This window comes from Caenorhabditis remanei, chromosome I (genome assembly GCF_010183535.1).
Source record: "Caenorhabditis remanei strain PX506 chromosome I, whole genome shotgun sequence".
Taxonomy (NCBI): Eukaryota; Metazoa; Nematoda; class Chromadorea; order Rhabditida; family Rhabditidae; genus Caenorhabditis; species Caenorhabditis remanei.
In genome coordinates, this window is record NC_071328.1 from 4,988,433 (window position 1) to 5,012,073 (window position 23,641).

General features: G+C 40.6%; 7 protein-coding genes across 7 annotated transcripts; 2 read left to right on the forward strand and 5 right to left on the reverse strand.

Annotated features, from left to right (window-relative positions):
• Window positions 1–7,248: 7,248 nt before the first annotated feature.
• GCK72_000815 (uncharacterized protein) lies at window positions 7,249–9,540 on the forward strand (the record flags this gene model as incomplete). The annotated part of the gene is made up of 4 exons (XM_003109201.2): window positions 7,249–7,322; window positions 7,375–7,678; window positions 8,089–9,000; window positions 9,415–9,540. 4 exons carry the CDS (start codon window positions 7,249–7,251, stop codon window positions 9,538–9,540), a joined length of 1,416 nt encoding a protein of 471 aa, XP_003109249.2.
• A 1,475-nt stretch (window positions 9,541–11,015) lies between these two features.
• Window positions 11,016–12,373, reverse strand: GCK72_000816 (uncharacterized protein; the record flags this gene model as incomplete). The annotated part of the gene is made up of 3 exons (XM_003109116.1): window positions 11,016–11,125; window positions 11,459–11,653; window positions 12,325–12,373. 3 exons carry the CDS (start codon window positions 12,371–12,373, stop codon window positions 11,016–11,018), a joined length of 354 nt encoding a protein of 117 aa, XP_003109164.1.
• A 1,479-nt stretch (window positions 12,374–13,852) lies between these two features.
• On the forward strand, window positions 13,853–16,327 carry GCK72_000817 (uncharacterized protein; the record flags this gene model as incomplete). The annotated part of the gene is made up of 3 exons (XM_003109114.2): window positions 13,853–14,014; window positions 15,741–16,031; window positions 16,079–16,327. The coding sequence occupies 3 exons, from the start codon at window positions 13,853–13,855 to the stop codon at window positions 16,325–16,327; spliced, it is 702 nt and encodes a 233-aa protein (XP_003109162.1).
• A 504-nt stretch (window positions 16,328–16,831) lies between these two features.
• GCK72_000818 (uncharacterized protein) lies at window positions 16,832–18,167 on the reverse strand (the record flags this gene model as incomplete). Its single annotated transcript, XM_003109211.2, has 4 exons — window positions 16,832–17,065; window positions 17,110–17,384; window positions 17,435–17,999; window positions 18,105–18,167. The coding sequence occupies 4 exons, from the start codon at window positions 18,165–18,167 to the stop codon at window positions 16,832–16,834; spliced, it is 1,137 nt and encodes a 378-aa protein (XP_003109259.2).
• Window positions 18,168–18,823: 656 nt separating this feature from the next.
• On the reverse strand, window positions 18,824–20,135 carry GCK72_000819 (uncharacterized protein; the record flags this gene model as incomplete). The annotated part of the gene is made up of 4 exons (XM_003109317.2): window positions 18,824–19,139; window positions 19,187–19,442; window positions 19,495–19,732; window positions 19,959–20,135. 4 exons carry the CDS (start codon window positions 20,133–20,135, stop codon window positions 18,824–18,826), a joined length of 987 nt encoding a protein of 328 aa, XP_003109365.2.
• Window positions 20,136–20,740: 605 nt separating this feature from the next.
• Window positions 20,741–21,198, reverse strand: GCK72_000820 (uncharacterized protein; the record flags this gene model as incomplete). The annotated part of the gene is made up of 2 exons (XM_003109396.2): window positions 20,741–20,824; window positions 20,872–21,198. The coding sequence occupies 2 exons, from the start codon at window positions 21,196–21,198 to the stop codon at window positions 20,741–20,743; spliced, it is 411 nt and encodes a 136-aa protein (XP_003109444.2).
• Window positions 21,199–21,869: 671 nt separating this feature from the next.
• Window positions 21,870–23,359, reverse strand: GCK72_000821 (uncharacterized protein; the record flags this gene model as incomplete). The annotated part of the gene is made up of 6 exons (XM_003109186.2): window positions 21,870–21,932; window positions 21,980–22,081; window positions 22,618–22,761; window positions 22,816–23,019; window positions 23,070–23,195; window positions 23,243–23,359. The coding sequence occupies 6 exons, from the start codon at window positions 23,357–23,359 to the stop codon at window positions 21,870–21,872; spliced, it is 756 nt and encodes a 251-aa protein (XP_003109234.1).
• Between the last annotated feature and the right edge of the window lie 282 nt (window positions 23,360–23,641).

Here is a 23,641-nt window from a genome sequence, read left to right on the forward strand (position 1 = left end):
TCTTCATTTTCCCTTTCTTGCGCGGCGAGCTTTATCTCCACTTGCTCCCGCTTATCTACCCCCTGCTACCTTCTCTTGAATTGTGCACGAATGGCGCAGCCGGTACGGTTCGACCTTTTGGTTCCACTAGGTGCTGGTTCGATTTTTGGTGCCTCCCAAATCCTTTTTTTTCTTTTTTCTTTTTTCTGCCCATTCCAAAAAACGAGGAAAGATTGATCTCGGTGTTTATTCAGCTTTGAAATTCGGGTGCATTACATTCAAAATCTCGAAAATTGATCATCGAACACTCAAATCGTTCAACATTTTGTATAGAAGAGAAGGACAAACAGATGAAATTGGCCCTAAGGGAGAGAGTTATTGAAATATACTTCATTTCAATTGAATTCAATATCAAAAAGTGGAAAAGGAAATGAATATATTGAGAAGGAGGCTGAAGTAGACGGAAATTGCGGATTTCCGGAGGGAAATTCTGCGAAATATCCGAATTTAGATAACTGACGAAATAGATCAAAGTTTCAGAACGTGTTGTTTTTCTATTTTGTGCATGTAGGGTTTCCGTCTGAAACATCGGTGCATCGGATGTGTTTAGAAGGGCTTAAATTTCGAAAATAACTTTGAAATTTTACGAAAAGGAGTTCTCAAACTTGCTGAATTTGAATTTCACAGTTTCAAGGCTGCAATTTTCGAGTTCAGAAACTTTGAAAACGAAAGATTTTGAGTGTCGATTGGCAAAATCTACTTTGCCCGTTTCAAAACTGAGATTTTCGAATTTGGCGCCATAAAAAGCCTGATTCCGAGAAAGTTGCTTTCCGATGCACCATGTTGCAAAATTTTATTTTTCGTCCAAATTTTAAATTCAATTTCTGAATCCTAAATTTGGACTTTTTCGTCGCAAGTGCAACCAAACTACGATTCTCAGAAGAAATATCAAATTAGCCGCTAATTCGCGTCCCCCTTCCCCTTTCCACTCGACAAAGATTCTCATTAGAACGCACTTCGCCTTCTAATCGATTCGAAGTGCATTTCTTCTTTTTCCAAAGTACAGTAATCTCTTAATATAATAATCTATTCTGAAAAAGTCTGCCCAACAATGGACTTTTGTCACAACACAACAATAGAGAAGCCGAATGTTTATTTCATCACTTTTTCCCTTTTCTTTTCCTTCTGCTCTCTATAGTTTTTGTAGTCCAAATATCCCATTTAGAATGCAAAATTTTATGAGAATTGGTTTTGACGTTAGTTGAGAATGGGGATTAACTGACTTGTTCTATATTTGGATTTGGGTGATTTGTGGTGACTTTTGAAAGAAAAAAGTTACTTTGAAATCTAGTCAATCCCCTCTTTTACGATTTGTCAGGTAGGTATAAAAGCCCAAACGGAGCGGGCTCATGTAGGCACCTCCATCTTAACATCAGCTGTGTTCGATTGGCTCAGTCGGGTGTGAGCCACTTTTTTGTTCCTTGGGTCGCTGGTTTGGTACCCGCCGACGCCCAACCTTGCATTTCTCATTTTGATTTATCAATTCTCGTGAGTCATCACCAGACAAAATATGCTAGCCATTTCGAACAAGGCAGTGTCGTTACCGTAGCTTGCCACGTCACCATTGTTTTCGATATGGCACAAAAATGGAAAATAAATAGAGACAGCTGAAATAAAACATCGGTTCTAAATCTAAATGAACTGATTATTGTAAGAAAGAATTAACATATTCACATTTAATTATCGTTGATCTCGTCTCTTTTATAGAAGAGGATTCACTAATTTGAGGCCGGAGAATATTGCAGAAGCCGCCGGGTTATCACCGCCTCTCCCTATATTTTGAAGTGCGGTCGAGTAGCGCAGTGGGTTACGCTTTTGCCAGTCACTCACACATCCCGAGTTCGACCCCCACCCCATGGAGCTCTCTTTTTTCTTTTTTGTTTCACCAGGATCCTATTCACCATCGACTAATCTGTTCTCTGTACAATTTCACAACCTATTTCTCAATGCTTATCTCTTTTCTTTTTTCTCTCTCTTTCTTACTATACGTTTCGAGACGATTCTTATCATCATCTCTCCTCCCAAAATGATTTGCTGATTTGCATCTTTTCCGAACTCTCTCCGCCAAAAAACTTTGTCTTCGTTCTTCTTCTTCTTCTTCTTCTTCTTCTTCTTCTCTCAATTCCCTTTTTCTCCATTTTGTTTGGACTTTGTCTCAACTTCACAAACATTTTTTGCCAGAAAACTTCCCAAAAATGGGAAGAAAAGTCAAATATTTGTGTTGCAACCAGCGGAATTTCATATAAAACTCACTCAATTACTTCTCAGTTTTCACGCTTTATCGCACTGGCGAGACGCAGACGACGAGAGTGTCTCGTTGTCTGCGCCTCCATTGTCGATAGAGCGCGTTCTTCGTACCGTCTAATCAAGAATTCTAATTTAAAAGTGTATGTATTATGACTTAAAAATTGCAAATAAACAAGATAAAGAGAACAGTTTCGAGAAAAAACAAGTCGACTGCCAATCAGAATTATGACGCACCGAGACCGTGAATTGGGGTACGGTAGCTCTTAAATGTTGTGCTTTGGTTTCAAATGGCGCAGATGATAGAGACTCTGTTTTTACCTCCGGGGTTTCCGTGTACGATTTCTTTCCCTGACGAAACGTTTCTTGTCCTTCAGTTTTCGACTGAAAATGACTAGACTATTGTCATTTGACAGTTCTATTGGTATGTCTAGACACCTCGGAGCGATCTGAAAAGACATTGGTTTTCTAAAGTAAAAGTGATTGAAAAGGTCTGTGAATTCTAATTAGAATGCGAAACGAAATGGAATTTCTAATTGAAAAAAACTGATTCTTCTTCGAAACAACATTCTAGTCTACAGTCGTCCGGGCCACATTAATCTCCAGCCCCTACTACTTTCTGCATGATGGTATGCATGGTGCAACCGGTTACGCTTTTGCCCCACAACCCACCACTCCCTGGTTCGACCCCTACCCTCCGCCCATCTTTTTTCTTTTCTTTTCTTCTAACAAGTAGATCAATACTTTCTCCTTCCGATCTATCGTAGTGTTCGTAACTGCCCTTTGTTCCATCTCATCTTTGAACTACTTCTTCTTCTCCTTCTCCCCCCTCATCCTTCTATCCGTCCTGCTCTCCGTTTGTCCGATTTATCATTGTTTCGACCACGGACCCCCTCACACCCCGCTGCTCTTTCTCACTCGTCTCTCCATTCATCTAAACTAGAGAATTGAACAAAAACGTGCCATTTCCCCCATCCATGTTACATCCCAAAAACTTTTTTTAATAACTCTTCTCCACTTTGAAACATGACAATTTGTCAACTGTATCGTTAATTGCTCGTCTGAACTTTTGTCCTTCTCCTCTTAAAATACCTGTTTTCTCCCCTCTCTCTCTCTCTCTAATTTCACTTTTTTCTGTGTTGCAGGTCATTTCAATTCGATCCATCCATCAACACACGCAATGGAAATTGGAGAGGAGTAGGACTAGGATGAAAAGTAGAAGAAGACATGTTTTTGAATGTCGGAACACAGTTGAGTGGAGACAAGTATGTCCAAAGATTGAAAGATCTTTTTCCCATTCATTTGTGTGTTTTGTTGGATTTGGAATAGTGGTCACAGTCACCGGAATGCATCAGGCTTATGATCACCTTGCGCCGGCGTTTCACAGAACGGTGTTTTGGTGTAGAAGTTTACGTTTTTGCCCGCGAGGCACGCGACGAGAGTTCGATCCCGCGCTACGAATATCTTTTTTTGGCTTTTAGATTTTCCGCTAGAATTATGAATCTTCGCTCTCCAAACCAAGCCAAACACCGAAATCCTCTCCATTCCCCATTTTTCACACAGGAGATGAAATTCTATCCAAAAATGGTAACTGGATATCTTGAAAATATTGACTATCGGGAGGGCAAATAATGGGAACGCGTTCTTTCGCTCTACCAGAATCCTACTTTTTTCTAGTGCCAGTAGAGCAAGCTTGATAAAAATTTGACCTACCGAAAACTTTACACTGACTTCTGAGTGCACTCACTGGGTACACTTTTCTCTCTCTCAATTTTCTCGCAATTTTCTAGTTTGGTTTTCCAATTTTTGTTTCTTTTGTTCATTATTGAAATTGCCTTCTATTGAATTTGACGCATAATAGCTACAGTACCCCCCAATAGGCTCCGCCCACTTTTTTGCTGTCTACAGAGACAGAATAAAAGTAACGGAAATCATTGGGAAGACGGTTGTTTATTTGCGAATTGGGGCAAGCCTACAGCTTTCTTTTCGCTCTGTAAGCAAAGCATTCAGGAGTGTTCGTTCTCTAAATCTCTCCCTCTAACACACTATTTCTCACTCTTTTTCTCTCAACTCTCTATCAGACAGTCTATCTCTCACTCTCCCTGTTAGAGCATCCAAAAACCGCAAGAGCATGATCTCTCTTTGTTTATTCATTTCCAACCATCGAGAGACTGGCGGTGCTGGTCATAAATCGACTGGAACTTTCTTCCCTCCCAAAAAAATTTTGTTGATGATAGATAAGTTATGTTTGATAAGATGTGCAGGAGAGAGAGAGAGAGACTCACTGTCTGCAAATTTTTATTTATTTCTGCTCCTCTCTTGTATAGGTGCAAAATACGCGAAGAGAGTTCGCTCTACCGGACTTTTCAAATGCAGAGATCACTTCAGTTTTTCTCATTGTTTGAGTTTGTTTAACAACAAGAAAAAGGTTTGAAAAACGAAAAGGAGGAGGCGGACGAGGCGAGTGATCTTTAAATAGTAATTAATTCTTTTTCGACTGTCAGGTAAGTATACTGTAGGAAGCTCCTCAATTGTTGAGGTTGTCTCTCTCTCTCTCTTGATAGATCATTCCAGGTCAAGTTGAACTGAACCTACTCTCTCAACGAAGCTTTGCTAGTTCAGGGAGAGCTCATGTAGGGGTCTAGACTAGCTGAGCCCAATTCTTCAAAATTTGGAAAACTAGAGCACGCGGCGGTTTCTGAAAACAACCGGTTCAAATGAGCATCGAGAAGAGTTTCGCAGCGAAATAACCTGGAAAATCCTGATCTGCTGTTTCGCAGAACGGAAATCGAGTGTTTTCGTGGTGAGACCTCAAATTCGCTCGGGTCGTCAGCAGTCTTTCCAAGATCTTTTGAGTCTCGCCGCGAAAGTCTCGCCAGAAACTTTTGTGACAAGACTCACAAAATCGGCACTTGTTTTCTGAACAAAGTTTCTATTCTCGGGAACTTCACGTTGATTTACGACCTCCGCGTAAATCGATCCTCCTACCCTACCGTACCTCCGGTCAACACCATCAATCCCAATTAAAGTTGTTTTCAGCCAATTCCCTACCGTCTATCTCACTCTCCCATCTCAAAACTATACAGTATAATGTTTCTTACACACTCCCTCTCTCAACCAAAAAAAACATCTTCTTCGTCCTCCTCCTTCTCCCCCTATTCTCCTTTACACTCCGATCAGAGAGTGTCAATTCTGACGATGTTTGACCAACAGAAGCAACAACAGCTGAACCCCTCCCTTCGAAGAGAACGAATCGTTCACTTTGCACCCGTCCATCAATATTGATGTGGGGAATGGAAAGAAAAAGTGCAAGAAGAAGAATATCTTATGATTTCTGAGTTATTCTTAACTTCTTTTCTTCTTTTTCCGACTCGTAGCGCTACTTCTTCTAGAATCCTCTAAAAATCGCAACAATTTGTCTTGTCGTTTGCTCAAACGCCCGTTTGCCGAAAGATGGCTAGTTGTGATAGTGAGGCGCTGCGGTTTTATGTGAAAAATGGGTGAGAGGAGGGGGGAAAGAAGCTTGAAAAAACAAGAGGAGTGTTTGCGGTTGAAAATAAGAAAAATAGCAACACCGGGGGGATTTTTGAACATGGAAGAAGCTGAAGAAGAAGATGGAACGTTCTCCGGACAGACACATCATTGATGTGGAGAGGATGGACACTGATTTATGGCAAGTCGTTTATTCTGTGTGTGTATGCTCAGCGATTCGAGGGGTGGAGACAGAAGAAGAAGACATTTGCCTTTTGTTTTCTTAGGCGGCCCCGCTCCTTTTCATTCATTCCCTTTTCCCATTCCCCAGTTTACAAAACATATGGAGCTCATCTGATCTTTGTTGGTGAGAAGGGGAGATATATTTATAATACAAAGATCTTGATCGTACGCACAAGTTTTTTTTTGAAAGATTTGATTCAAAAGCGCTATGGCTTTCCAAAACTGGCTTTCCACTGCGGAATATCATTCCAAAAAATTCAAAGCACTGCCGAACAAGGTCACCACAATTTTGTTGATTTATCTTGATTTTATCGCGTTGGGGAGATTTTACACACAGGCTTTTTTCAGGGTCGTTTTTTTAGTTCAGTTCAAAAAATGATATCTTTGGATAGTGTGAAAGAAGCTTGAATTTCGTCAGTTTTTGAAATATTTTATTTTTTTAATAACGAAATATTTGTGAACTTTCGGATTCAAACGAGCTACAAATAAAATGTTCTTGAGTTGCTGTGAAAAATGGAAAATATGTTTTCTTTTCAGATTAAAAAATCTTTTCCTGTATGAAAGAAGAATATTTACACGATTTTGTAATTTTTTCAATTTAAAATCCACGATTTTTTCCAAAATCCAAATCTGTGCAAACACCGCCACGCAAATATTGCACACTTCAGGAACTACCGTACTCCTTTTCACTTTTTCTTCAATTTTATTAATTTTTTCGCTCTATTCTTTCGTTTATGCATTCGAATTCTCAGACACTACTTACAACTGATTTTCCATTTCCACATCAATCATTTTCTCTCCCTTTTCATCATCTTCTTCTTTTTCGCCCTTCTCTTTCTCTTCGATTCGGCGCCCCGCCATTCTGGTGGTTTGCCTATAGATCGGTTCGCTTGATCTTCTTCATCAGACATTTCCCTTTTCATCGTCTCCTTCTCTCTGTGATGACAACCTCCGACACGTTAATCTGATCGAATTGTGAAGGAGATTTTCCTCAAAGATACTTTTTTCCCTCCAATTTTTCCAATTTTCTCTCCGATATTCACCTCCTATTAAGCGGTTTGTGATCGGCGGCCAAAGTAATACCATTCTCTATTTTCTCCATTTTAAAATGACTCATTTTCTGTCTTTTATTCCTCATCGTCTTCTACTTTTCTCCTTTTTCGCATTCATTTCAAAAAAATTTCAATATTTTTCAGAAACGGGTCGCGATCAAATAGTATTTATTCAACTCGCCTTTTTTAGATCATCAAAATGAGCAACACAAATCGGAGACGAAAGACGACAATGGATTGGCTGAATTTCGACCCAATTCCAGAAGTCGATCGGTAGGATTTCAGAAAAATCTTCAAACTTTTTTCATTAAATTTTCAATTTCAGTCTATTCCGATTTACGTGTAAACATCCAGCTCTTCACAAACACATGACCGGCAGCTATGGTCATATGTTCGTCGATATCAGTGACATTCCAGCAGCGGCTCGTCATTATCTCGCACTCATGGCCGCTTCTCGTCACAGATGTCTCTCACTTATGGATCATCACCGTCGAAAGTTTCTGGAGAAGGGCGGTAATCCGATGTGGATTCTTGGCGTCGATTGGGCACACATGAAATATCGAAAATTGGATTATTTGAATCGAATGATTTGCCATCGGCCATGGGTTATTCATTGGAAAAATTTGGCGGTGAGTTGAGGGAAGAAAACCCGATTTTCAGCGTTAAAACTGTGAAAACTGGAAAAAAAATTGAAAATTATCACGAGCTCAGCCTCTTTTTTGGCTTTTTTTCGTTAAAGTGAGCGGAGCCTAATTAGAACCGCCAGACAGATATCCCGTAACTACTAAAACGCAAATCTCCATAATTGTCAAGGCCCGACCCGGCGGGCCTTGTCAGCGAAATCAGGGCCCAGCCCGAAGGCATTCAGAATTTTTAAAAAATTCTGAAAAAATCATCAGAAATGGTCAGATTTTCGATGAAAAATTGAAAAACTTTCAAAAAGAAATTTGGAAAAAACAGTCATTTTTTGAAGCCGGGCCTTGTCAAGTATGCTCCCAGCGATCCCGTAACTACTAAACTTTAAATCTCATCATTCCAGGTGCTCATCGGACGTGGCTCACCAAACGCCGGACCCTCGTTCTTCTCGATTTGCTCTCTTCACCACGCCGTCGGAATAATGTCAATGACTCACGCAATGTGCACAGTCGTCTGCTCCATCGGGTTGGAACGTCGTGTTGGATTGACTCAAGATGAAATTGACTTTCTGAATATCGATGATTTGGATTATTGGGAGGCGAGAATGTCCGAGTTCTTCCGAAAAGTTGCAGACCGTGAGCAGACGAATGTGGAATATATGATCAGTGAGCTGAAGAAGACGGAGAAGGGAATGAAGAGACCAACTGCAAAGTTGTGTGCAATGACTACAGAGACTATCGAATCACTGATCAATGCACCAGCAGCCACTTACAGTTCCCATCGAAAGAGCTACTCGCCAGTTCTTCTTGTTGGAAATATTGATGAGAATGGGGAGGATATTCTGGAGAAAGAGCCACCATGCGACTATCCAATCTACTCTCATGATCGCACTTTTGGATATATCGACTTCAGAAAACGCCCAGAGAAGGACATCGCACCGTTCAGAGTTGAGGAGTTCGGATGGGATCATGTATACAATACAATGAATGAGTACACTGATACGATGACTTCTCGTCTTGATCGCATGTTTGATCATATCAGAACTCTCACTGGAAACATGTCATCTGCTTCCAACTCGTCCGGAGAAGGATCCCCAGCTGATCAGAATGAGATTGACACTGCCTCTTTCCGTGAAGCCATCTGGAATTACAGTCAAGGACTCTATGGAGTTCGTGTCGATGATTACGATTACTCGAAGATCAATCGAGTTTTGGATAAGGGAACCAAGACGTTCATTAAGTTGGCCGCCTGCTATCCACACAAATTGACTACTGAATTCACTAGAGCTCTTCCAGGATTCAAGGATTCTGAAAAGGTAAAAAATACTTAATTGAGATGGAGCGCTTTTTGAATCTTTTCTGTAAATGCGCCCCACCGAACACCCCTCACATAGGCGGTACTTGCTTTTAGAACTGTTACGATATGGAACTCCTGTGCAGTGGAGCGCGTTTGCTTTTATTCGGTGTTGAATTTTTCGCCTTTTTTCCAGTTTTTACCCAAAGGAATGATGATTTATAAAAGATAACTTTGAATTATTCGAGTTTCTGTCATAAATTATCCTTCCTTCGGGTAAAAACTGGAAAAAAGGGCGAAAAATTCAACACTGAATAGAAGCAAATGCGCTCCACTGCACAGGATTTCCATATCGTAACAGTTCTAAAAGCAAGTACCGCCCTCACAAAACGATTTTATCACCTATTTTTCTCAATTTACATCTAATTTTTTCCAGATCCACGTCGTCATGATGGTCGCCATGGCCCGTTTCCAAGCATCAATGTTCCATTACACTCGTGCCGCTTGCAATTACAATGCAATGTGCCTTTCGAAGAAGGGATGGAGAAAACCACTCGACTGAATCTTAAAAATCAACCTAAATCGCTTTGTTCATATTTTTTATTCTTTGTTTTGCTTCTTTTTCATTTTTCACACTCCAAAAATAACATCTTCACTAGTAGTTTTTCGATTGTACTGCTGAAAGTGTGCTCTGTTGCTAATAGTGCGATAGAGCGAGCTTTCGTCCCCAAATGTAGTGATTCGCATGTTTTTTCTCTTTTTTAATTGTTGATATACCGCAATTCTCAACTCACTTTTTTCTCATTTCATTCAAAAAACCAAATTCATATAATAATCCAAAAAAAATCAAAAAATTCCCACAAAAGTCACAAAAATTGTTGCGTAATTTGTAATCTTGCTTCCATTTCTTTTTCCAATTTTTCATATTTTCGAAAATCCAAATGCTTCTTTTCTTCATTTTTGCTGTTGCTGTTGTATGTTTTTTCTTGCATAATAGTCATTGTATTTTCGAATTCTTTAACCAATTTTCTCATTTTTCCTACTGAAAATGCTTATTATATTGCATTTTCCTTCTACACCCCCACCTACCACCGATCCCCATTTTTTGTACCGGTTTTCGCGAATTTTTACGCTTTTCCTTTTCCGGATAGTGTACTCATTCGAGCAGGGATTTTTCAAAACACTTTTCTTCTCAATTTTCACTATTTTTCTTCCGCACACGCCGTTCAATTTTCCATTTTTCACAACCCCAATCGAGTAGATTTTTTGCTTTACTGTTTTCCTATTTTTCTACAAATTCGTTCTTCATGTTTCGCATATTATTTGTCTCCAAGCTTGTCGTATTTTCAACTATTGTTCTCCAATTATATGTGCTTTTCCGCTGATTTCATACTGTACTCTAACCCCGATTTGCTGATTTTATCCTGTTTAAATTATGTAACCACGCGCTGAAATATAATTCATGTTTAATCAAATAAAAAATGATCTGAAAACTGTCTGGAATTCTTTGAAAATTAGTATTTTCCATTGGGAAATTACAAAATTAGATTATTTTATTCTTCAAAAATCAAATTTTAAAACTCCGCCGTCGGGGGCCGTGGCCGTCCAGCAATCGTATTCTCGGCCATCTCGAGAAATTAATTTTTTTTGAAATTTTATCCTGTTTTTCGACTTGAATTCCGGGTTTTCTTGCTAATACTTTCGATATTTGACATTCTAATAATTAAGTTTGAGTAAGTCTCTACAAGATTCTGTTAATTTTTCCCAAAAATTCTGTCAACATACTGAATTTATTCAGTTGCAAATAAGTAATCCATTAACATCAATCAAAATCACATCCGTCTTCGTCAAAAAATAGTAAAAAGAGAAATAAATATTCAAATAAAAATGCGAACTGATAGGAGGAGGGGAAGTAGTGAAAAAGCGAGCAAATTGTCTTTCGTCGAGAGAAACCATTTTTAAGTCAAAAATTCATTTAAAATTGAATTGAAGCCAAGAAGAACGAGCCGAGAAATCGATGTTGAGTTTATCGATTGATTAGAATTGGTTACGACCACGAAGATCGGCCAAAACCTCCTCCGGATTGACTCCAAGACGTTCACCGGCACGGAGAACCTCAGCGAGACGAGCCTCGATGGCGTGGAGAACTGAAAATGACACGTGGTTTTGTGTGACCTCTTAATTGCTGAAATTGTTCTCATTCCTCGAGTCGATCGAGTGACTTGTAATCATTTTCTCATAAAATTTTCTCGGTTTTCTCGATTCTCTCCTGATTTCTCATCGTCTATTTCAATGACGACTGAATGTTCAAACACACTTTTTGAGAGAGATAAGAGAGAATGACGCAAGGAAAGTACCGGGTTTAGAGAAAATAATCGAATCAAGTCAACAATATCAACAACAAAAACTCCAAAACAAAAATAGGCATATTTTTGTTAGTTGGCAGTTTTTGGAACGAATCCTCTATAGAACGAACTTACGTGGAGCTCTGGAGTCCTCATTGACCATTGACCGCTTCATTGGCTGCCAGGCGACCATTCTCTTCTGTGGAGCGAATCCGAGGAAGGTGTCTGCCGATTGTTGCTTTGTCTCAACTCCATTCTCCTTCTCAATGTTGTAGAGTTGCTCTTGAAGAGCACGAAGTTTCTCCTCGAGTCCTGGAGCCGATGGGGCAGCTGAAAAGGCAAAAACAATGAGATTAACAGTTCAAGTGACCTCATTCTCCTATAATCTCACAAAGAACGCTCCGATGTTTTTCATGTCTGCTTCGTTTTTGAGGATTTACCCTTTTGACCTCAAGTAGGTCTGATAGACCTAATCGAATTCTGAAGTGCTCGAGCGGCTTCTCAGAATGTTTCTAGAAGTTTCTAGCCCTGTTCTCCCTGTGACATCAACGATCTGATCACCTAGTCAGAAAAAGAGAAAAGAGATCGATGCTCTTTCATCCCAATTTTATTTCCGGTCTAAAAATTCTAATCCCATTAGTCAGGCACTACTGCCCCCCCTCCCTCCCTGCGTGAGTGTGCTCAATGATGGGACCTAAAAAAGAGGGGTGCCGAGTTTAAGTGATCATAGAGTGCTTCACGCACACGCAATCGGCTAGTTTAGATCTTTGCGCTTCGTTGGAGGTGTGATGATGGAGAAAGGGAAAAAAACGTTTACGGCTAGACGTTTTGTTGCGCTTTTCTAGAATGTTCTTCGACTACTCAGGAGTTGAGGTCTACAGAATACTAATTCTGTGATGTTTCAACTTTTGAACAACTCATTAGGACGGTTCTACGAAATAGTGAGGCATTACGCAAGCGGAAGTTTATAGCCAAGATCTGCAAAGAAAAACAAAACTCACCGAAAACAACGGCTGCGACGACACAGGAGAGCAAGATCAGAAGTTTCATAATGAGCTGTTGGGTGGCTTACTGTAAGAAACGTCAAGAAATTATTTCGAAACTTTGGAAAAGAAGTTGAATCATACACGAGTTGGGCAGGTTTCTTCGACTTGAAGAGGGGTGGCGTCGGTGGGGCTTACTGACGGCTAGAATGAGCTTCACGTCGTCGCCAGGAGCTCCGACGCCACGCCTACTTTACGAAAACGAAGGGGCGGAGCCTACGGGGATTTGGCTCAACGGGCTCTTAATGACGAATATGAAGGAGAGAAGTCACAAGACATACACTACGAAAATATACACTTTAGGGCGGAGACCTCGCTGACCTCTGTGCCCTTAAAGAGAAAGATGAGGATAATCAAAAATGACAAAAAAAAGTGTGAGGTGACGTCACAAATGGAAGAATCAAGAAGCTCTTCTCTTCTGCTCGCGGAGCCCCAATTTTAAAAGTGTCGATGCGCCAAAAAGTCAGAAAGAGACTGTGTGCATGCAGGAAATGAAAAAACGTATGGTGCTATCAGATGTGTTATCAGTTGACACAAAAGGAGAGATGGACGGGGTTGAAAAAGAAGAAGAGAGAAGGTTTTTTATGGTTTTCAGGTGAAAGAGACTGAGAGTGTGTGCTTGAAATTAGTCTCGAAGAATAGAGGGTTTTATGAGTTTCTCCGGGTGTTTTTTTTCTGTCTGATGATGGTTGGTGAAGGTTGTGAAATTCGATGAGTTTGAAGGCCAAAAGTACGCTGGGTGGGCGTTTTGTGAACTTTGGAAAAGTGAAACAAGAGAGCAGCAAATGCACTCCAGTGGACGACCTGCATAATCTAGTCGAGTTCCGATAGATCAAATTTTCAGGCGATGCCAAGGTGTAGCAAACGCGCTCCATGAGAAAAATGACTGCGTCAGTTCGTTCACCACGAGTCTTATAAAATTCCAGTAGAGCGCAATTGTCAGAGTTTCGATCACCATGCACTGTTGTTTTCTGATGGATTTTTCTGCTTCCGTTCTTTCTTTCTCGAATTCTTTCATAGTCTTTATGAAGCGCAGAGGGGAAATGGGTTCATAATATTAGCTCGGCACAGTTCTTACAACTACGCTCCACCGAAATCCTCTTGAAAAATGTCTCTATTTCTCTGAGTCTCTCATTTTCGCACACAATTTTTTTTTCGGTTTCGGTAGAGCGCGGTTGTAAGAAGCGTGCCGTAGAAATATTGCTTTGTTCTTTTAAAGATGCTCTTTTACGAGATTTTCTCTTTCGTCGAACCATTAGAATGCAAGCACGCTCTGCTGAGGTTCTGAGTATTGAATTTTAAAGAGTTCTTCTTCCGATTTTGATCTTTCTTGCTATTTTCTCTTGCTCGTCATTATCTTCTTCTTCTAACCTTCCCCAAACTCAATTAATAAATATTCTGTTTCAGATCCATCATTTCCTCCTTCTCTCCACGTCTTCTACTCTCCAGAATTCAAGGAGCAATAATCCGTACCCCCGTGGCCACGATGACATCTCGAATCCACGATGGAAACGATGTATACGAAAAAGCCGAGGAATACTGGAGTCGAGCGAGTCAAGATGTGAACGGAATGCTCGGTGGATTCGAGAAATTGCACACTCCGGATATCACAATTTCGAAACGATTCATTCAGAGTTTGAAGAAAAAAGTGAGGGCGTTTTTGGAGAAATTGAAAAAAAATTCAGCAAAATTCAGAAACTTTCTGGAAAACTTGAACTATGTTGTCGAAAATATGCATTTTCTGTAGTTTTTGAAAAAAAAAACCTAGAAAGAATCTGAATTCTGATTATGAACCCCTTCATTTTCCACGCTTTCGACTCTTAGTTTTTTGAAAGTTTTTCAAAAAATGACCAAGAAAACCACTCTGAAAATGACTGAAATACTAGTATTAAACTACCAAAACTTTTTAAACCGAAGATGAATAAAATATTCCAATTTTTAAACTTCTTCAACCTTTTCCTCACGGAAGTTTCCTTCTTTTCCGGTATGACGACGCTCAATTTCACCCCAAAAAGGTCCTTTTTTTCTTTAAACTTTAATCTCCATTTCATCACCAAAGTTCGAAAATCGAAGCATCTCCGAATCGAATCACCGTGAAATGCGATGGGTGATCAGACGTGACACACACCTGTTTTTGTCTGAAATTTCGTATATTTTCGACTGAAAACTAGTAGGCGTTGTGATGGTTGAGGTAATGAGGTCACGCATGATGTTGATGTGTCAGGTCTCTGCTGAAAATTTGGAAGCGAAAGGGACAAAGTTTCCTCGAATTAATTTCAGAAATCGGGCTGTAAAATGTAATTAAAAATGAAAATTTTCCCTTGATTAAACCAGAAACTTTTCTCATTTTCCTGGAGAAGTGAAAACAAAAGATTTCCCCTCTTTCTGATTTCCAATAACATCTGTTTTCCACAAAAGATTCCTCTTGTTTGCACATCATGACGAATTCTCTTTTTGTCGCCATTTTTGGGTGGCTTTTCTTTCTCGAATATTGGAAATTCGAGAGAGAAAAGTCAAGTTTCGAATACGAAGGGAAGAAGATTGAGGGGTAACGATTTGACACTTTTCGATGAAATTTAGGAATAAAAGTAGGAGAAATTTATGAACCGTTGCAGATACTTGATTGGCAGGTTGAGATGATGATTATTACGGAAATTTGATGCGAAACGAGTAAAAAATAACAAAAAAAATTGAGTTCTGGGGGTTGAACTGAAGGCCTTGTAAGCCGATAACCTCGTAAATTTACCCCGTAAATCGATTTACAAGTGCTCAGAGTTCCATAATGTGACAGTTCTAAAAGTGAATTTCGCCAAAATCAGTATACTTTTTTTTTCTTCGTTTTCGAGCAAATTTGGTCATTATGAAGTTGAAGACTTATATTTCAGTGCTTTCTGATAGAAAAACCGATCCGGAGAAATTTTTAATGTAAAACCCCCAAAAAAACGGGTATCGAAACTTGGTCTTCAGATTTGTGCCAAAAGATTGAAAACCAAAAAAACCAAAAAAGTTTTGTCACCAGTGGGGATCGAACGCTGGTTGTTAGATTTGTACCAAAACGCCAAAACAGAATGCAAAACCATAATACTACCTGTTTTCAGAAATAAAATTGTTTGTGTTTCTCTGGTTTCGAAATGTCGGAGTTTCCAAATGTCCCGGTGCCTAGTTTCCAGATTTAGAAGCCAGAAAAAGCAAAACATTTTCTGTTTTCCCGTTAAAAAAACCCGGAAAATGCAGCTCAAAACCAAAACCATAAAAACAAAAAACTATTCATTAATCTATAAAAAAGAGATATTATTTACCGATTCGTCAAAAAGTATTCCCTGAAGAATCAGCCAAATACTAATAATTATTTAACAATCCATCTCTTTTTCCAGAATCTCTTCGCTTCATACGACTACGCTCTCGACTGTGGCGCTGGAATCGGTCGAGTCACCAAACATCTCCTGATGCCTCTATTCAAAAAAGTCGATATGGAAGATCTCGTCGAGGAGCTCATCGTCAGCAGTGACCAATACATTGGAGCAGATCCACGTGTTGGAGAGAAATTCATTGAGGGAATTCAGACGTTCGCACCGCCTGAGGGTCGCTACGATCTCATTTGGATTCAGTGGGTGTCCGGACATCTGGTTGACGAGGATCTTGTTGCGTTTTTCAAGCGATGTGTTGTAAGTTTCTATCAGAATGAGAAGAAAAACGTATTTCTGATTTTCAGAAAGGACTGAAACCAGGCGGCTGCATCGTGTTAAAAGACAACGTGACAAACAATGAAAAACGGTTATTCGACACAGAAGATCACAGCTGGACGAGAACGGAACCAGAACTTATGGAAGCATTCGCTGGTGCTCAACTCGAAATGGTTCAGAAAACCATTCAGACTGGATTCCCGAAAGAAATCTTCCCAGTTAAAATATTCGCATTAAAGCCTATCGGTCAACAGACGACGAGTGCCGAAGATGATTGAAAATGACATATTGAAAATGTTAATTTTTTTGCTGTATGTTATTCTTTGTTTCTGTTCTATTTCTCAATCCAATAAATCCTGTTTACAAATTGCTGGAACCTTTAAAAAATCTCATCAAAATCCTCCCAAAATCGCGATAAAGAGAACAAACCCTGCCAAAAACTTTCCAAAAGTGGGCGGAGCGTCGACACACACAAAAGATAGCGGCCGGCGGAACCCGTGAGGTGTCGGCTGCTGCGAAACAAGACCACCGACGGCGCGGCAAGAAGCGTTAGACAGAGGAGTTGATGAGAACTCTAATCCATTCTCTGAGTGAGAAGGATGGCCGAAGCGGGCTCGCATTAGGGGCATAAGGTAGACGACAGAGTTCTTCTGGAATCTACTGCCTCGCGCTGAAACCACGCCTTCGCGAGCTGAATTTTGGGTCTGATCCTCTATAAAAAGTTCTTCAATGTACAAAACACATAATGATGAAGTTTATTTGCTTGTAATGTACAGATCTTTTCATTCGCCCGCATCAAGTGAAGTCGTAACATCTCCATTCTCAACATCTCTCAAGTCTCGTCTCGACAGACAAATAATCTTCTCGCCATTGAAACGACACGTGTTGGGATTCATGATTTCAGAGAAGAAGGGATTTTTCAGAAGCTCCAATCCAGCGAGGCGGCTCTCCGGCTTGTAAACCAGAATCTGTCGGATCAACTCGGTCGCCGCTTTCATATCTTCTAGACCCACTTTCTGAAATTTCAAATTTCAAAGAATTCCGAAACGGTTCAAAGTACCTCATTGAAAACCGAACTCTTTCTCTCCCTCATATTCACTGGAGTCTGCTGATAGAGATACGTGAAATTGGCGGTCACTTTCGAGTGATCCGGTCGATACGACTCCATGATCTCCTTATATTTCGAACTGCTCACTTTCATTGCACTCAAATCATCTCTTGTTGGAATTCCGATCGCATCCATTACGATCTCCGCTTGATTTGTCGCCGATTTTCCCGCCAAGAAGATTCCGCCTTTGAGGAGTTCTCCGAATACACATCCGCATGACCAAATGTCTGAAAGCAGCTATTTTTGTCGATTTCACCGGTTTCCCCCGCCTACTCACCGACTTCGCATCCATAATTCTTCGATCCGAAGAGCAACTCGGGCGGTCTGTAGTATCTGGTGACGTGGTAACTCTGCTGAGTACTTCTCGAAGACTGAATCGACGAAGAACCGAAATCTGAGATCTTGAGAAGACCAGTCTTAGTGTCATACAGAAGATTCTGTGGCTTGATATCTCTATGACAGATTCCCGCCTTCTGAAGATGCGATTGACCACGAAACAGTTGCCACGTGATCAATTTGATCTCGACCGAATCGATTTTCCGATTGTTTTCCTTCATAAATTGATGGAGATTCGATGGAATACACTCGAATATCAATCCAAGACAGATACGATCTTCATGAGCTTTCTGGTAACTGTACAGTAGTCGAACCACATTTTTATGCTTCAGTTTTCCCAGAATTCCTAATATTTTCACTTCCATTGGAGCTCCTTTATGACGTGGCCATGTCTTTTTGATCGCAATATCCAACTGATGATTCGATTCCGTTCTTGCAACTCCAGCGTAGACATTCGAGAACGCTCCAGATGCTAGAAGAGCCATCTTCTCCAGATTGAGATGAACCTGGAAATTTCAATCATTCCAATTGAAATCTGTCGCAAATGCGCTGTAATGGCAGTATTGGAGACGCAGAGAGCATGTTCTCAATAGAGCGCAATTCCAACTCACATCTCTTCCATCGTCCAATCGCTGTGCAATTATTTCGTCTGTTGTTCTATAAGTGTTGGGCATTCTTTTCTTCTCTTATTCTTCTCCTCTCCGAGCCCGTTTACAAGCAAATTTGTTCGCGTATTCGCAGTGAGTTTCTAATCGAGTAGGAATAACTTGTTTCCACTGATTTCACTTCCTTATATTGACCAAAAATAGAGCGATTCACGTTAAGATAAGAATTAAAAAAATAGAGTGTTTCATTTATTTTTTATTCAGAATAACATTTTTCTGCCTCCTTGAGGCGTTCAAAAATTGCGTATGACACCCGTATTTCAGGGGTCATCGCGGGCAATTGGGAAAAGTTTTCAACCAGCAATAAACGCACCTCGGCAAAGCCTCATTGGTCACGTTATCGCCCCAGCGCAAAGCTAAAGTTGACTGGAATCTGCCGGGTGGTCATTCACTGCGTGTACCGACACTTCCCGGGTTCCGCGCGTCGTTATGCAATGTGTGGAAAGTAGGCGGAGCCAGACGAATATGGGAAGATCGGAGAGGAAGAGAGTTGGAAAGGGGTTTTTAGGCACGCTGAATTCAAATATGATATTTTCAAAGTTCCTAGGATGAAAACAGATTTATTATCATCGTATTGCAACAATAAAAAGAACCGAAAAAACCAAACGTCATGAATAAATAGAATAATAAAATAAAGTTTCTCAAAAATCTCAAAACTCAAAAAATTAATAACCAGGTGGAGTTCTCGGTGGTGGACAATGATCACAAGATCCCTTCTCTCCAGCGGATCCATCGGATCCTGGCTCTCCAGGTTGTCCTGGTTTACCGTATGGTCCCGGGTTTCCTTGATCTCCTGGTGCTCCCTTCTCTCCACCGGCTCCGTCTTTTCCACGTGGTCCTGGGGGTCCTGGAGGTCCTTGTGGTCCCATTTCTCCTTGACGTCCTGGTGGACCTGGTGGAGCTTCTCCGGCAAGAGTCTTTCCGTTTTCTCCAGTTTCTCCGGGACGACCTGGGTAGCCAGGTGGTCCTGGTGGTCCAGCGCTGAAATCAGAAATTTGTTTCTCTCGCCATTTCCCTTTACAACTTACGGTCCTGGATTTCCTTTTGGTCCAGCCTTTCCTGGTGTTCCTGGCTCTCCACTCTCTCCTGGATATCCTCGGGCTCCCTTATCTCCAGGTGCTCCTGTCTGTCCAGGTGGTCCAGGTGGACATTCACGAATGCATGCCTCCACTGCGTCAGATGGTCCCTCTTGGTACCCTCCATCTGCTGGCGCTTGTGGCTGCTCTCCATTCTTTCCATCGGTTCCCGGAGCTCCGTCTTTACCGTCATCACCGTCAACTCCGTCTGAAAATTTCAGATTATTGTTTTAGATTTCTCCGTGATTAGAGTAACTCACTATCTCCTGGTGGTCCAGGTGGTCCACGTCGACACTCTGCATTTGGTGGAGCTCCTCCGCCAGCTGGTCCCGCCTCGGCATATTGTTGTCTTCTATTTCTGCTCGATCTATCTGGAATGTATTGTCCGAACAGCCATGTTCCTTTGACTTCTCGTTTCGTTCTGGCCACTAACTCTTCGTCTCTTCCACGACTTCTCGCCATTTCCATCGTTTCTGTCCACAAGTCACGGTTTCGTGCCTGAAATACGTTATAGGTGAATTTCAAGTGAGCAGTCAATCTTTTGAAACAACGCCTTTATCACCGGCTCCACTCCATCTAAACGTTCTGTCAGTGGTGGCGCAAGTGGGTGCGCTTTCGCTTTTGGTCCGAACGCTCACTGGTTCAATTCCCAGGGAGGCCAAATTCCTTTTTGCTTTTTTGCGCAATTCAAAAATCGGACAGAAAATAAAAAAAATCCACAAACCTGACAAAAATGAGCATCATTCAGAAGATTCGAATGAATTCTCTGTATGGCTTGATACGCAATTGGCGTCAAGATGACAATTGCAAGAATACAAGAAGTAGAAAGAGCAACAGCTGAAAATGCGTTACGACGGAATCTGGATACTTCCACGTCGTCTTCCTCGATTAACGACTTCATTCTCTCTATTTGAAATTGAAAGGAGACTAAGTTTTCGAATGAAATCTAATCCATTTTATACTCCGCCATATACCAGTTCTTTTTATCCGATATTCATCTCAATAGGAATTCCGAATTCATCGAGAGAAAGTGTCGAGCCGCTTCGTTGTTTCTTATCGACCAATTACATCTTTTTCCGTGTTGTCTCGAATTAAATAACTGGTCAGATGGAGAGAAGAATGAGGGAGGAACAGATCAAATTAATGTATTTCTTTTCTTTCACACTTTTCACTAAACGCATAATTGGAATCTTCAGATATTAAAGTTTTATTAGTGTGTTTTGATTCAAAGTTTTTATTATTCGAGTTTTAAAAGAATGCAAAAAAAAGTTAAGACGCGCCCTGATTCGAACCCGTGACCTTTCGAACCAAAACAATCGCACACCCAGCTGCGCCACGAGTAAGAGTAAGTAAATGTGGGTAGAGGTTGTCATAAACTCGCAACTTTCCTAGTTTTGGTGAACGACGACCTACAGTAGGCTCCTGAAATCCATAGAAAAAGGCATTTTATCCATTTTTAAAATAGATATAAAATGCAGATTTATCAAGTAGGAGACTGGAGTATTATCACATAATTTCATCGTGTTTCTCATCTTTCTCATCCTTCTCCTCTTTCTTCTCGGCTGGCTTCTGGACATCACTTTCGCATTTCTGAAAAATGCGCTCTATTCTCAATGTTATCAATAGAGCGCACTTACCATGTTCTTCGGCGGCGCCGGCAATTTGATTCCTCCTTTCATCTCATCTTCCTTAATACTTTCAGGTGCCATTTCAGCCATTTTGGCGTCCTGAACAATTGGTTTCGGTGGACTTGGAGCCTTTGGAGGCGGAGCCACAGGTTCTTCTGGTTGAGGTTTCACTTCAGTATCCACTGGAGGAGGTTTGACTGAACTCGGCGGTGGAGGAGCCATTTTTGATTGATTCTGTTTATGAGCAGATGTCTTTGCCGCCTTTTTCTTCTTTCCACCACATCCAGTGAGGAGAAAAACAAGAATTGAGGATTGAAGTAGAATGAAGAGTATCATTATTAACTTCTTTCTGGAAGAGAAATGATGGCCGTGTTCTTACAAACGCGCTCTACCGAAATTATTCCAGTTTCGGTAGAGCGCGGATGTAAAAACCCTCTTTTTATCTTCTATTCTTGAGGATTTTTGTTTACAGTTTTAGCGCAAACTGAAATGTACCTCGCCCCATTGCAATCCCTCAGTTTCCGCAATAGAGCGAAGTTACACACTCCCAATTCTTACCTATCAGTTAGTGCGATGAAGATTTGGACGAATGATTTCGAGAAATGGTGAATTTCTCGGAGATTTGAACTTCCCGGTTTTGTTTGATTTCACGTAGGATTTATGTGGATAAATGTGGCGTGGCGTGGCAAACGCGCTCTATTGATAACTGTTCAACCAACGTGGAAAGTGGAGAGAAGCTTTCAATTTACCAGTTTTACGTTTTATTAGCACGACACGTGTCTTACAACCACGCTCTACCGAAACCGAAGAAAATTGTATGCGAAATTGAGAGACTCAGAGAAAAAGAGACATTTTTCAAGAGCATTTCGGTGGAGCGCAGTTGTAAGAACTGTACCGAACTAATAGAGAATAAAAAGTTATTTTTCAGACAAAGCACATTCATTAGCAAAAGCAATTAAAATCTATATATATAAATTAAAATTTTCGCATAAATTTCCTACTGAAATTCAATCCGAAACAGTGATCCAATCCGACCAGAAATCCTCTTTCATTCGCGTCACAAATGTCATCTGAAACCAAATTGAACAGAATTCTCTAAAGAGACACCCAGACATACCAAATTCGGTGTCCGATCCTTCATAAATTGCTTCAATCTCGCCTCATTGTGCAGTGGAGTGTACTTGAATTGCACCAACACCGCGAATGCTTTACAATCGAGCTGGAATGGAAATAATTACCGGAATTGAATAATATTTCACGGATGACTGATTAGGGAAACGCGCTCTACCGAAATGTGACGTGGAATTTCGGTAGAGCGGGTTTGCAAAGATGAGAGCGAAGTTTTCAGATTTGCATCAAAATCGAAAATAATCGCAATTTTCCGCCAAACTATTCAATTTTCCAAATTTTCAAGGGAAAAGTTTGAAAACTTCCCTATTTTTGTTATGGCAATCTATTAGTTCGACACAGTTCTTACAACTGCTATCGAAACCGAAGAAAATTGTGTGTGAAATTGAGCGATTCAGAGAAAAAGAGACAGTTTCAAGAGAATTTCGGTGGAGCGCAGTTGTAAGAACTGTGCCGAGCTAATATTAGTTCTGCACAGTTCTTACAACTGCACTCCACCGAAATTCTCTTGAAACTGTTTCTTTTTCTCTGAATCGCTCAATTTCGCACACAATTTTCTTCGGTTTCGGTAGAGCGCGGTTGTAAGAAACGTGCCATGCTAATACTGAGAATCTAGAAAAAACCCACCCACGACGGTTCGTTGACATCGAAAAAGTACTTGTTTGAATTCAGAAGTGAAGCCAACGCCTCCAACATTGCCTCTGTCCGAATGGTCACTTCTTTTCCAGCCGATTTCCCGGATAGACCGTATCCACGTACTCGACGTCGCGTCTATACAGAATTTCCCTTATTTTCAGAATTCCCTATCTGTAATCTAGAGCTCACTCTTTTCTGCATTTGTGGAACTATCCAATTCCTCCAAAAATACAATTGAATCAGACTGAAATCCTCGATAATTTTCCGATCGTCACGAAGCCACGAGAAGTCTTGTCCACGTGAATAGGCCAACATCCAGGTCAATTCGTCGAGAAGAGCACTCAACGCCAACGCTTGAGCACGTTCTTTTGGAGTTAGACCTGAATCCAGAGACTGAAAACAGAAAAATATCAGAGGAATTCACAGAAATCTTTTCTCTTTACTTTTCCATATTTTGCTAATAAAAAATCGAGTCCTTCCATAACATTTTTGAAAAAGAAACCATCTGAAGCAATCAATGGATACAAATGTTCACGTGGAAGAACATTATAGAGAGAGCATTGAACTGTCTGTAACAATCAAGTACTCACATCATTTGAATTCTTTGTCAACCTACATCATATGGAATAGATTTGCTTCGAAGAACAGTTTCTAAGAATAGACAAGATGGAGCATAATAGGGAACTGTCACAGTTCTGGGAAGAGTAGTCAGCAAAGCGGTCTTCCGATGCATCTGAATGACTGGGGCTTCATGAAAGACGAGATGAGTCAAGAAGTTGAGACGATCATGTTTCAGGATTATTTATGCATATATTAAAACGAAGTCAAGCAATAACGATTTATCCGGAAAAACAGTAAAACGATAAGTTCCACTTCAATTCTTATAAAAAATCTAACATTTTAGAAACAGTTTACATCCGGTAGATCTAAAAAAGTCAAAGCTCAGAATTTTTGACTGTAAAGTCGATTTCGAGCATATTTTCAGTCATAGAGGTGGCAGTTTTTTTTAAAATTA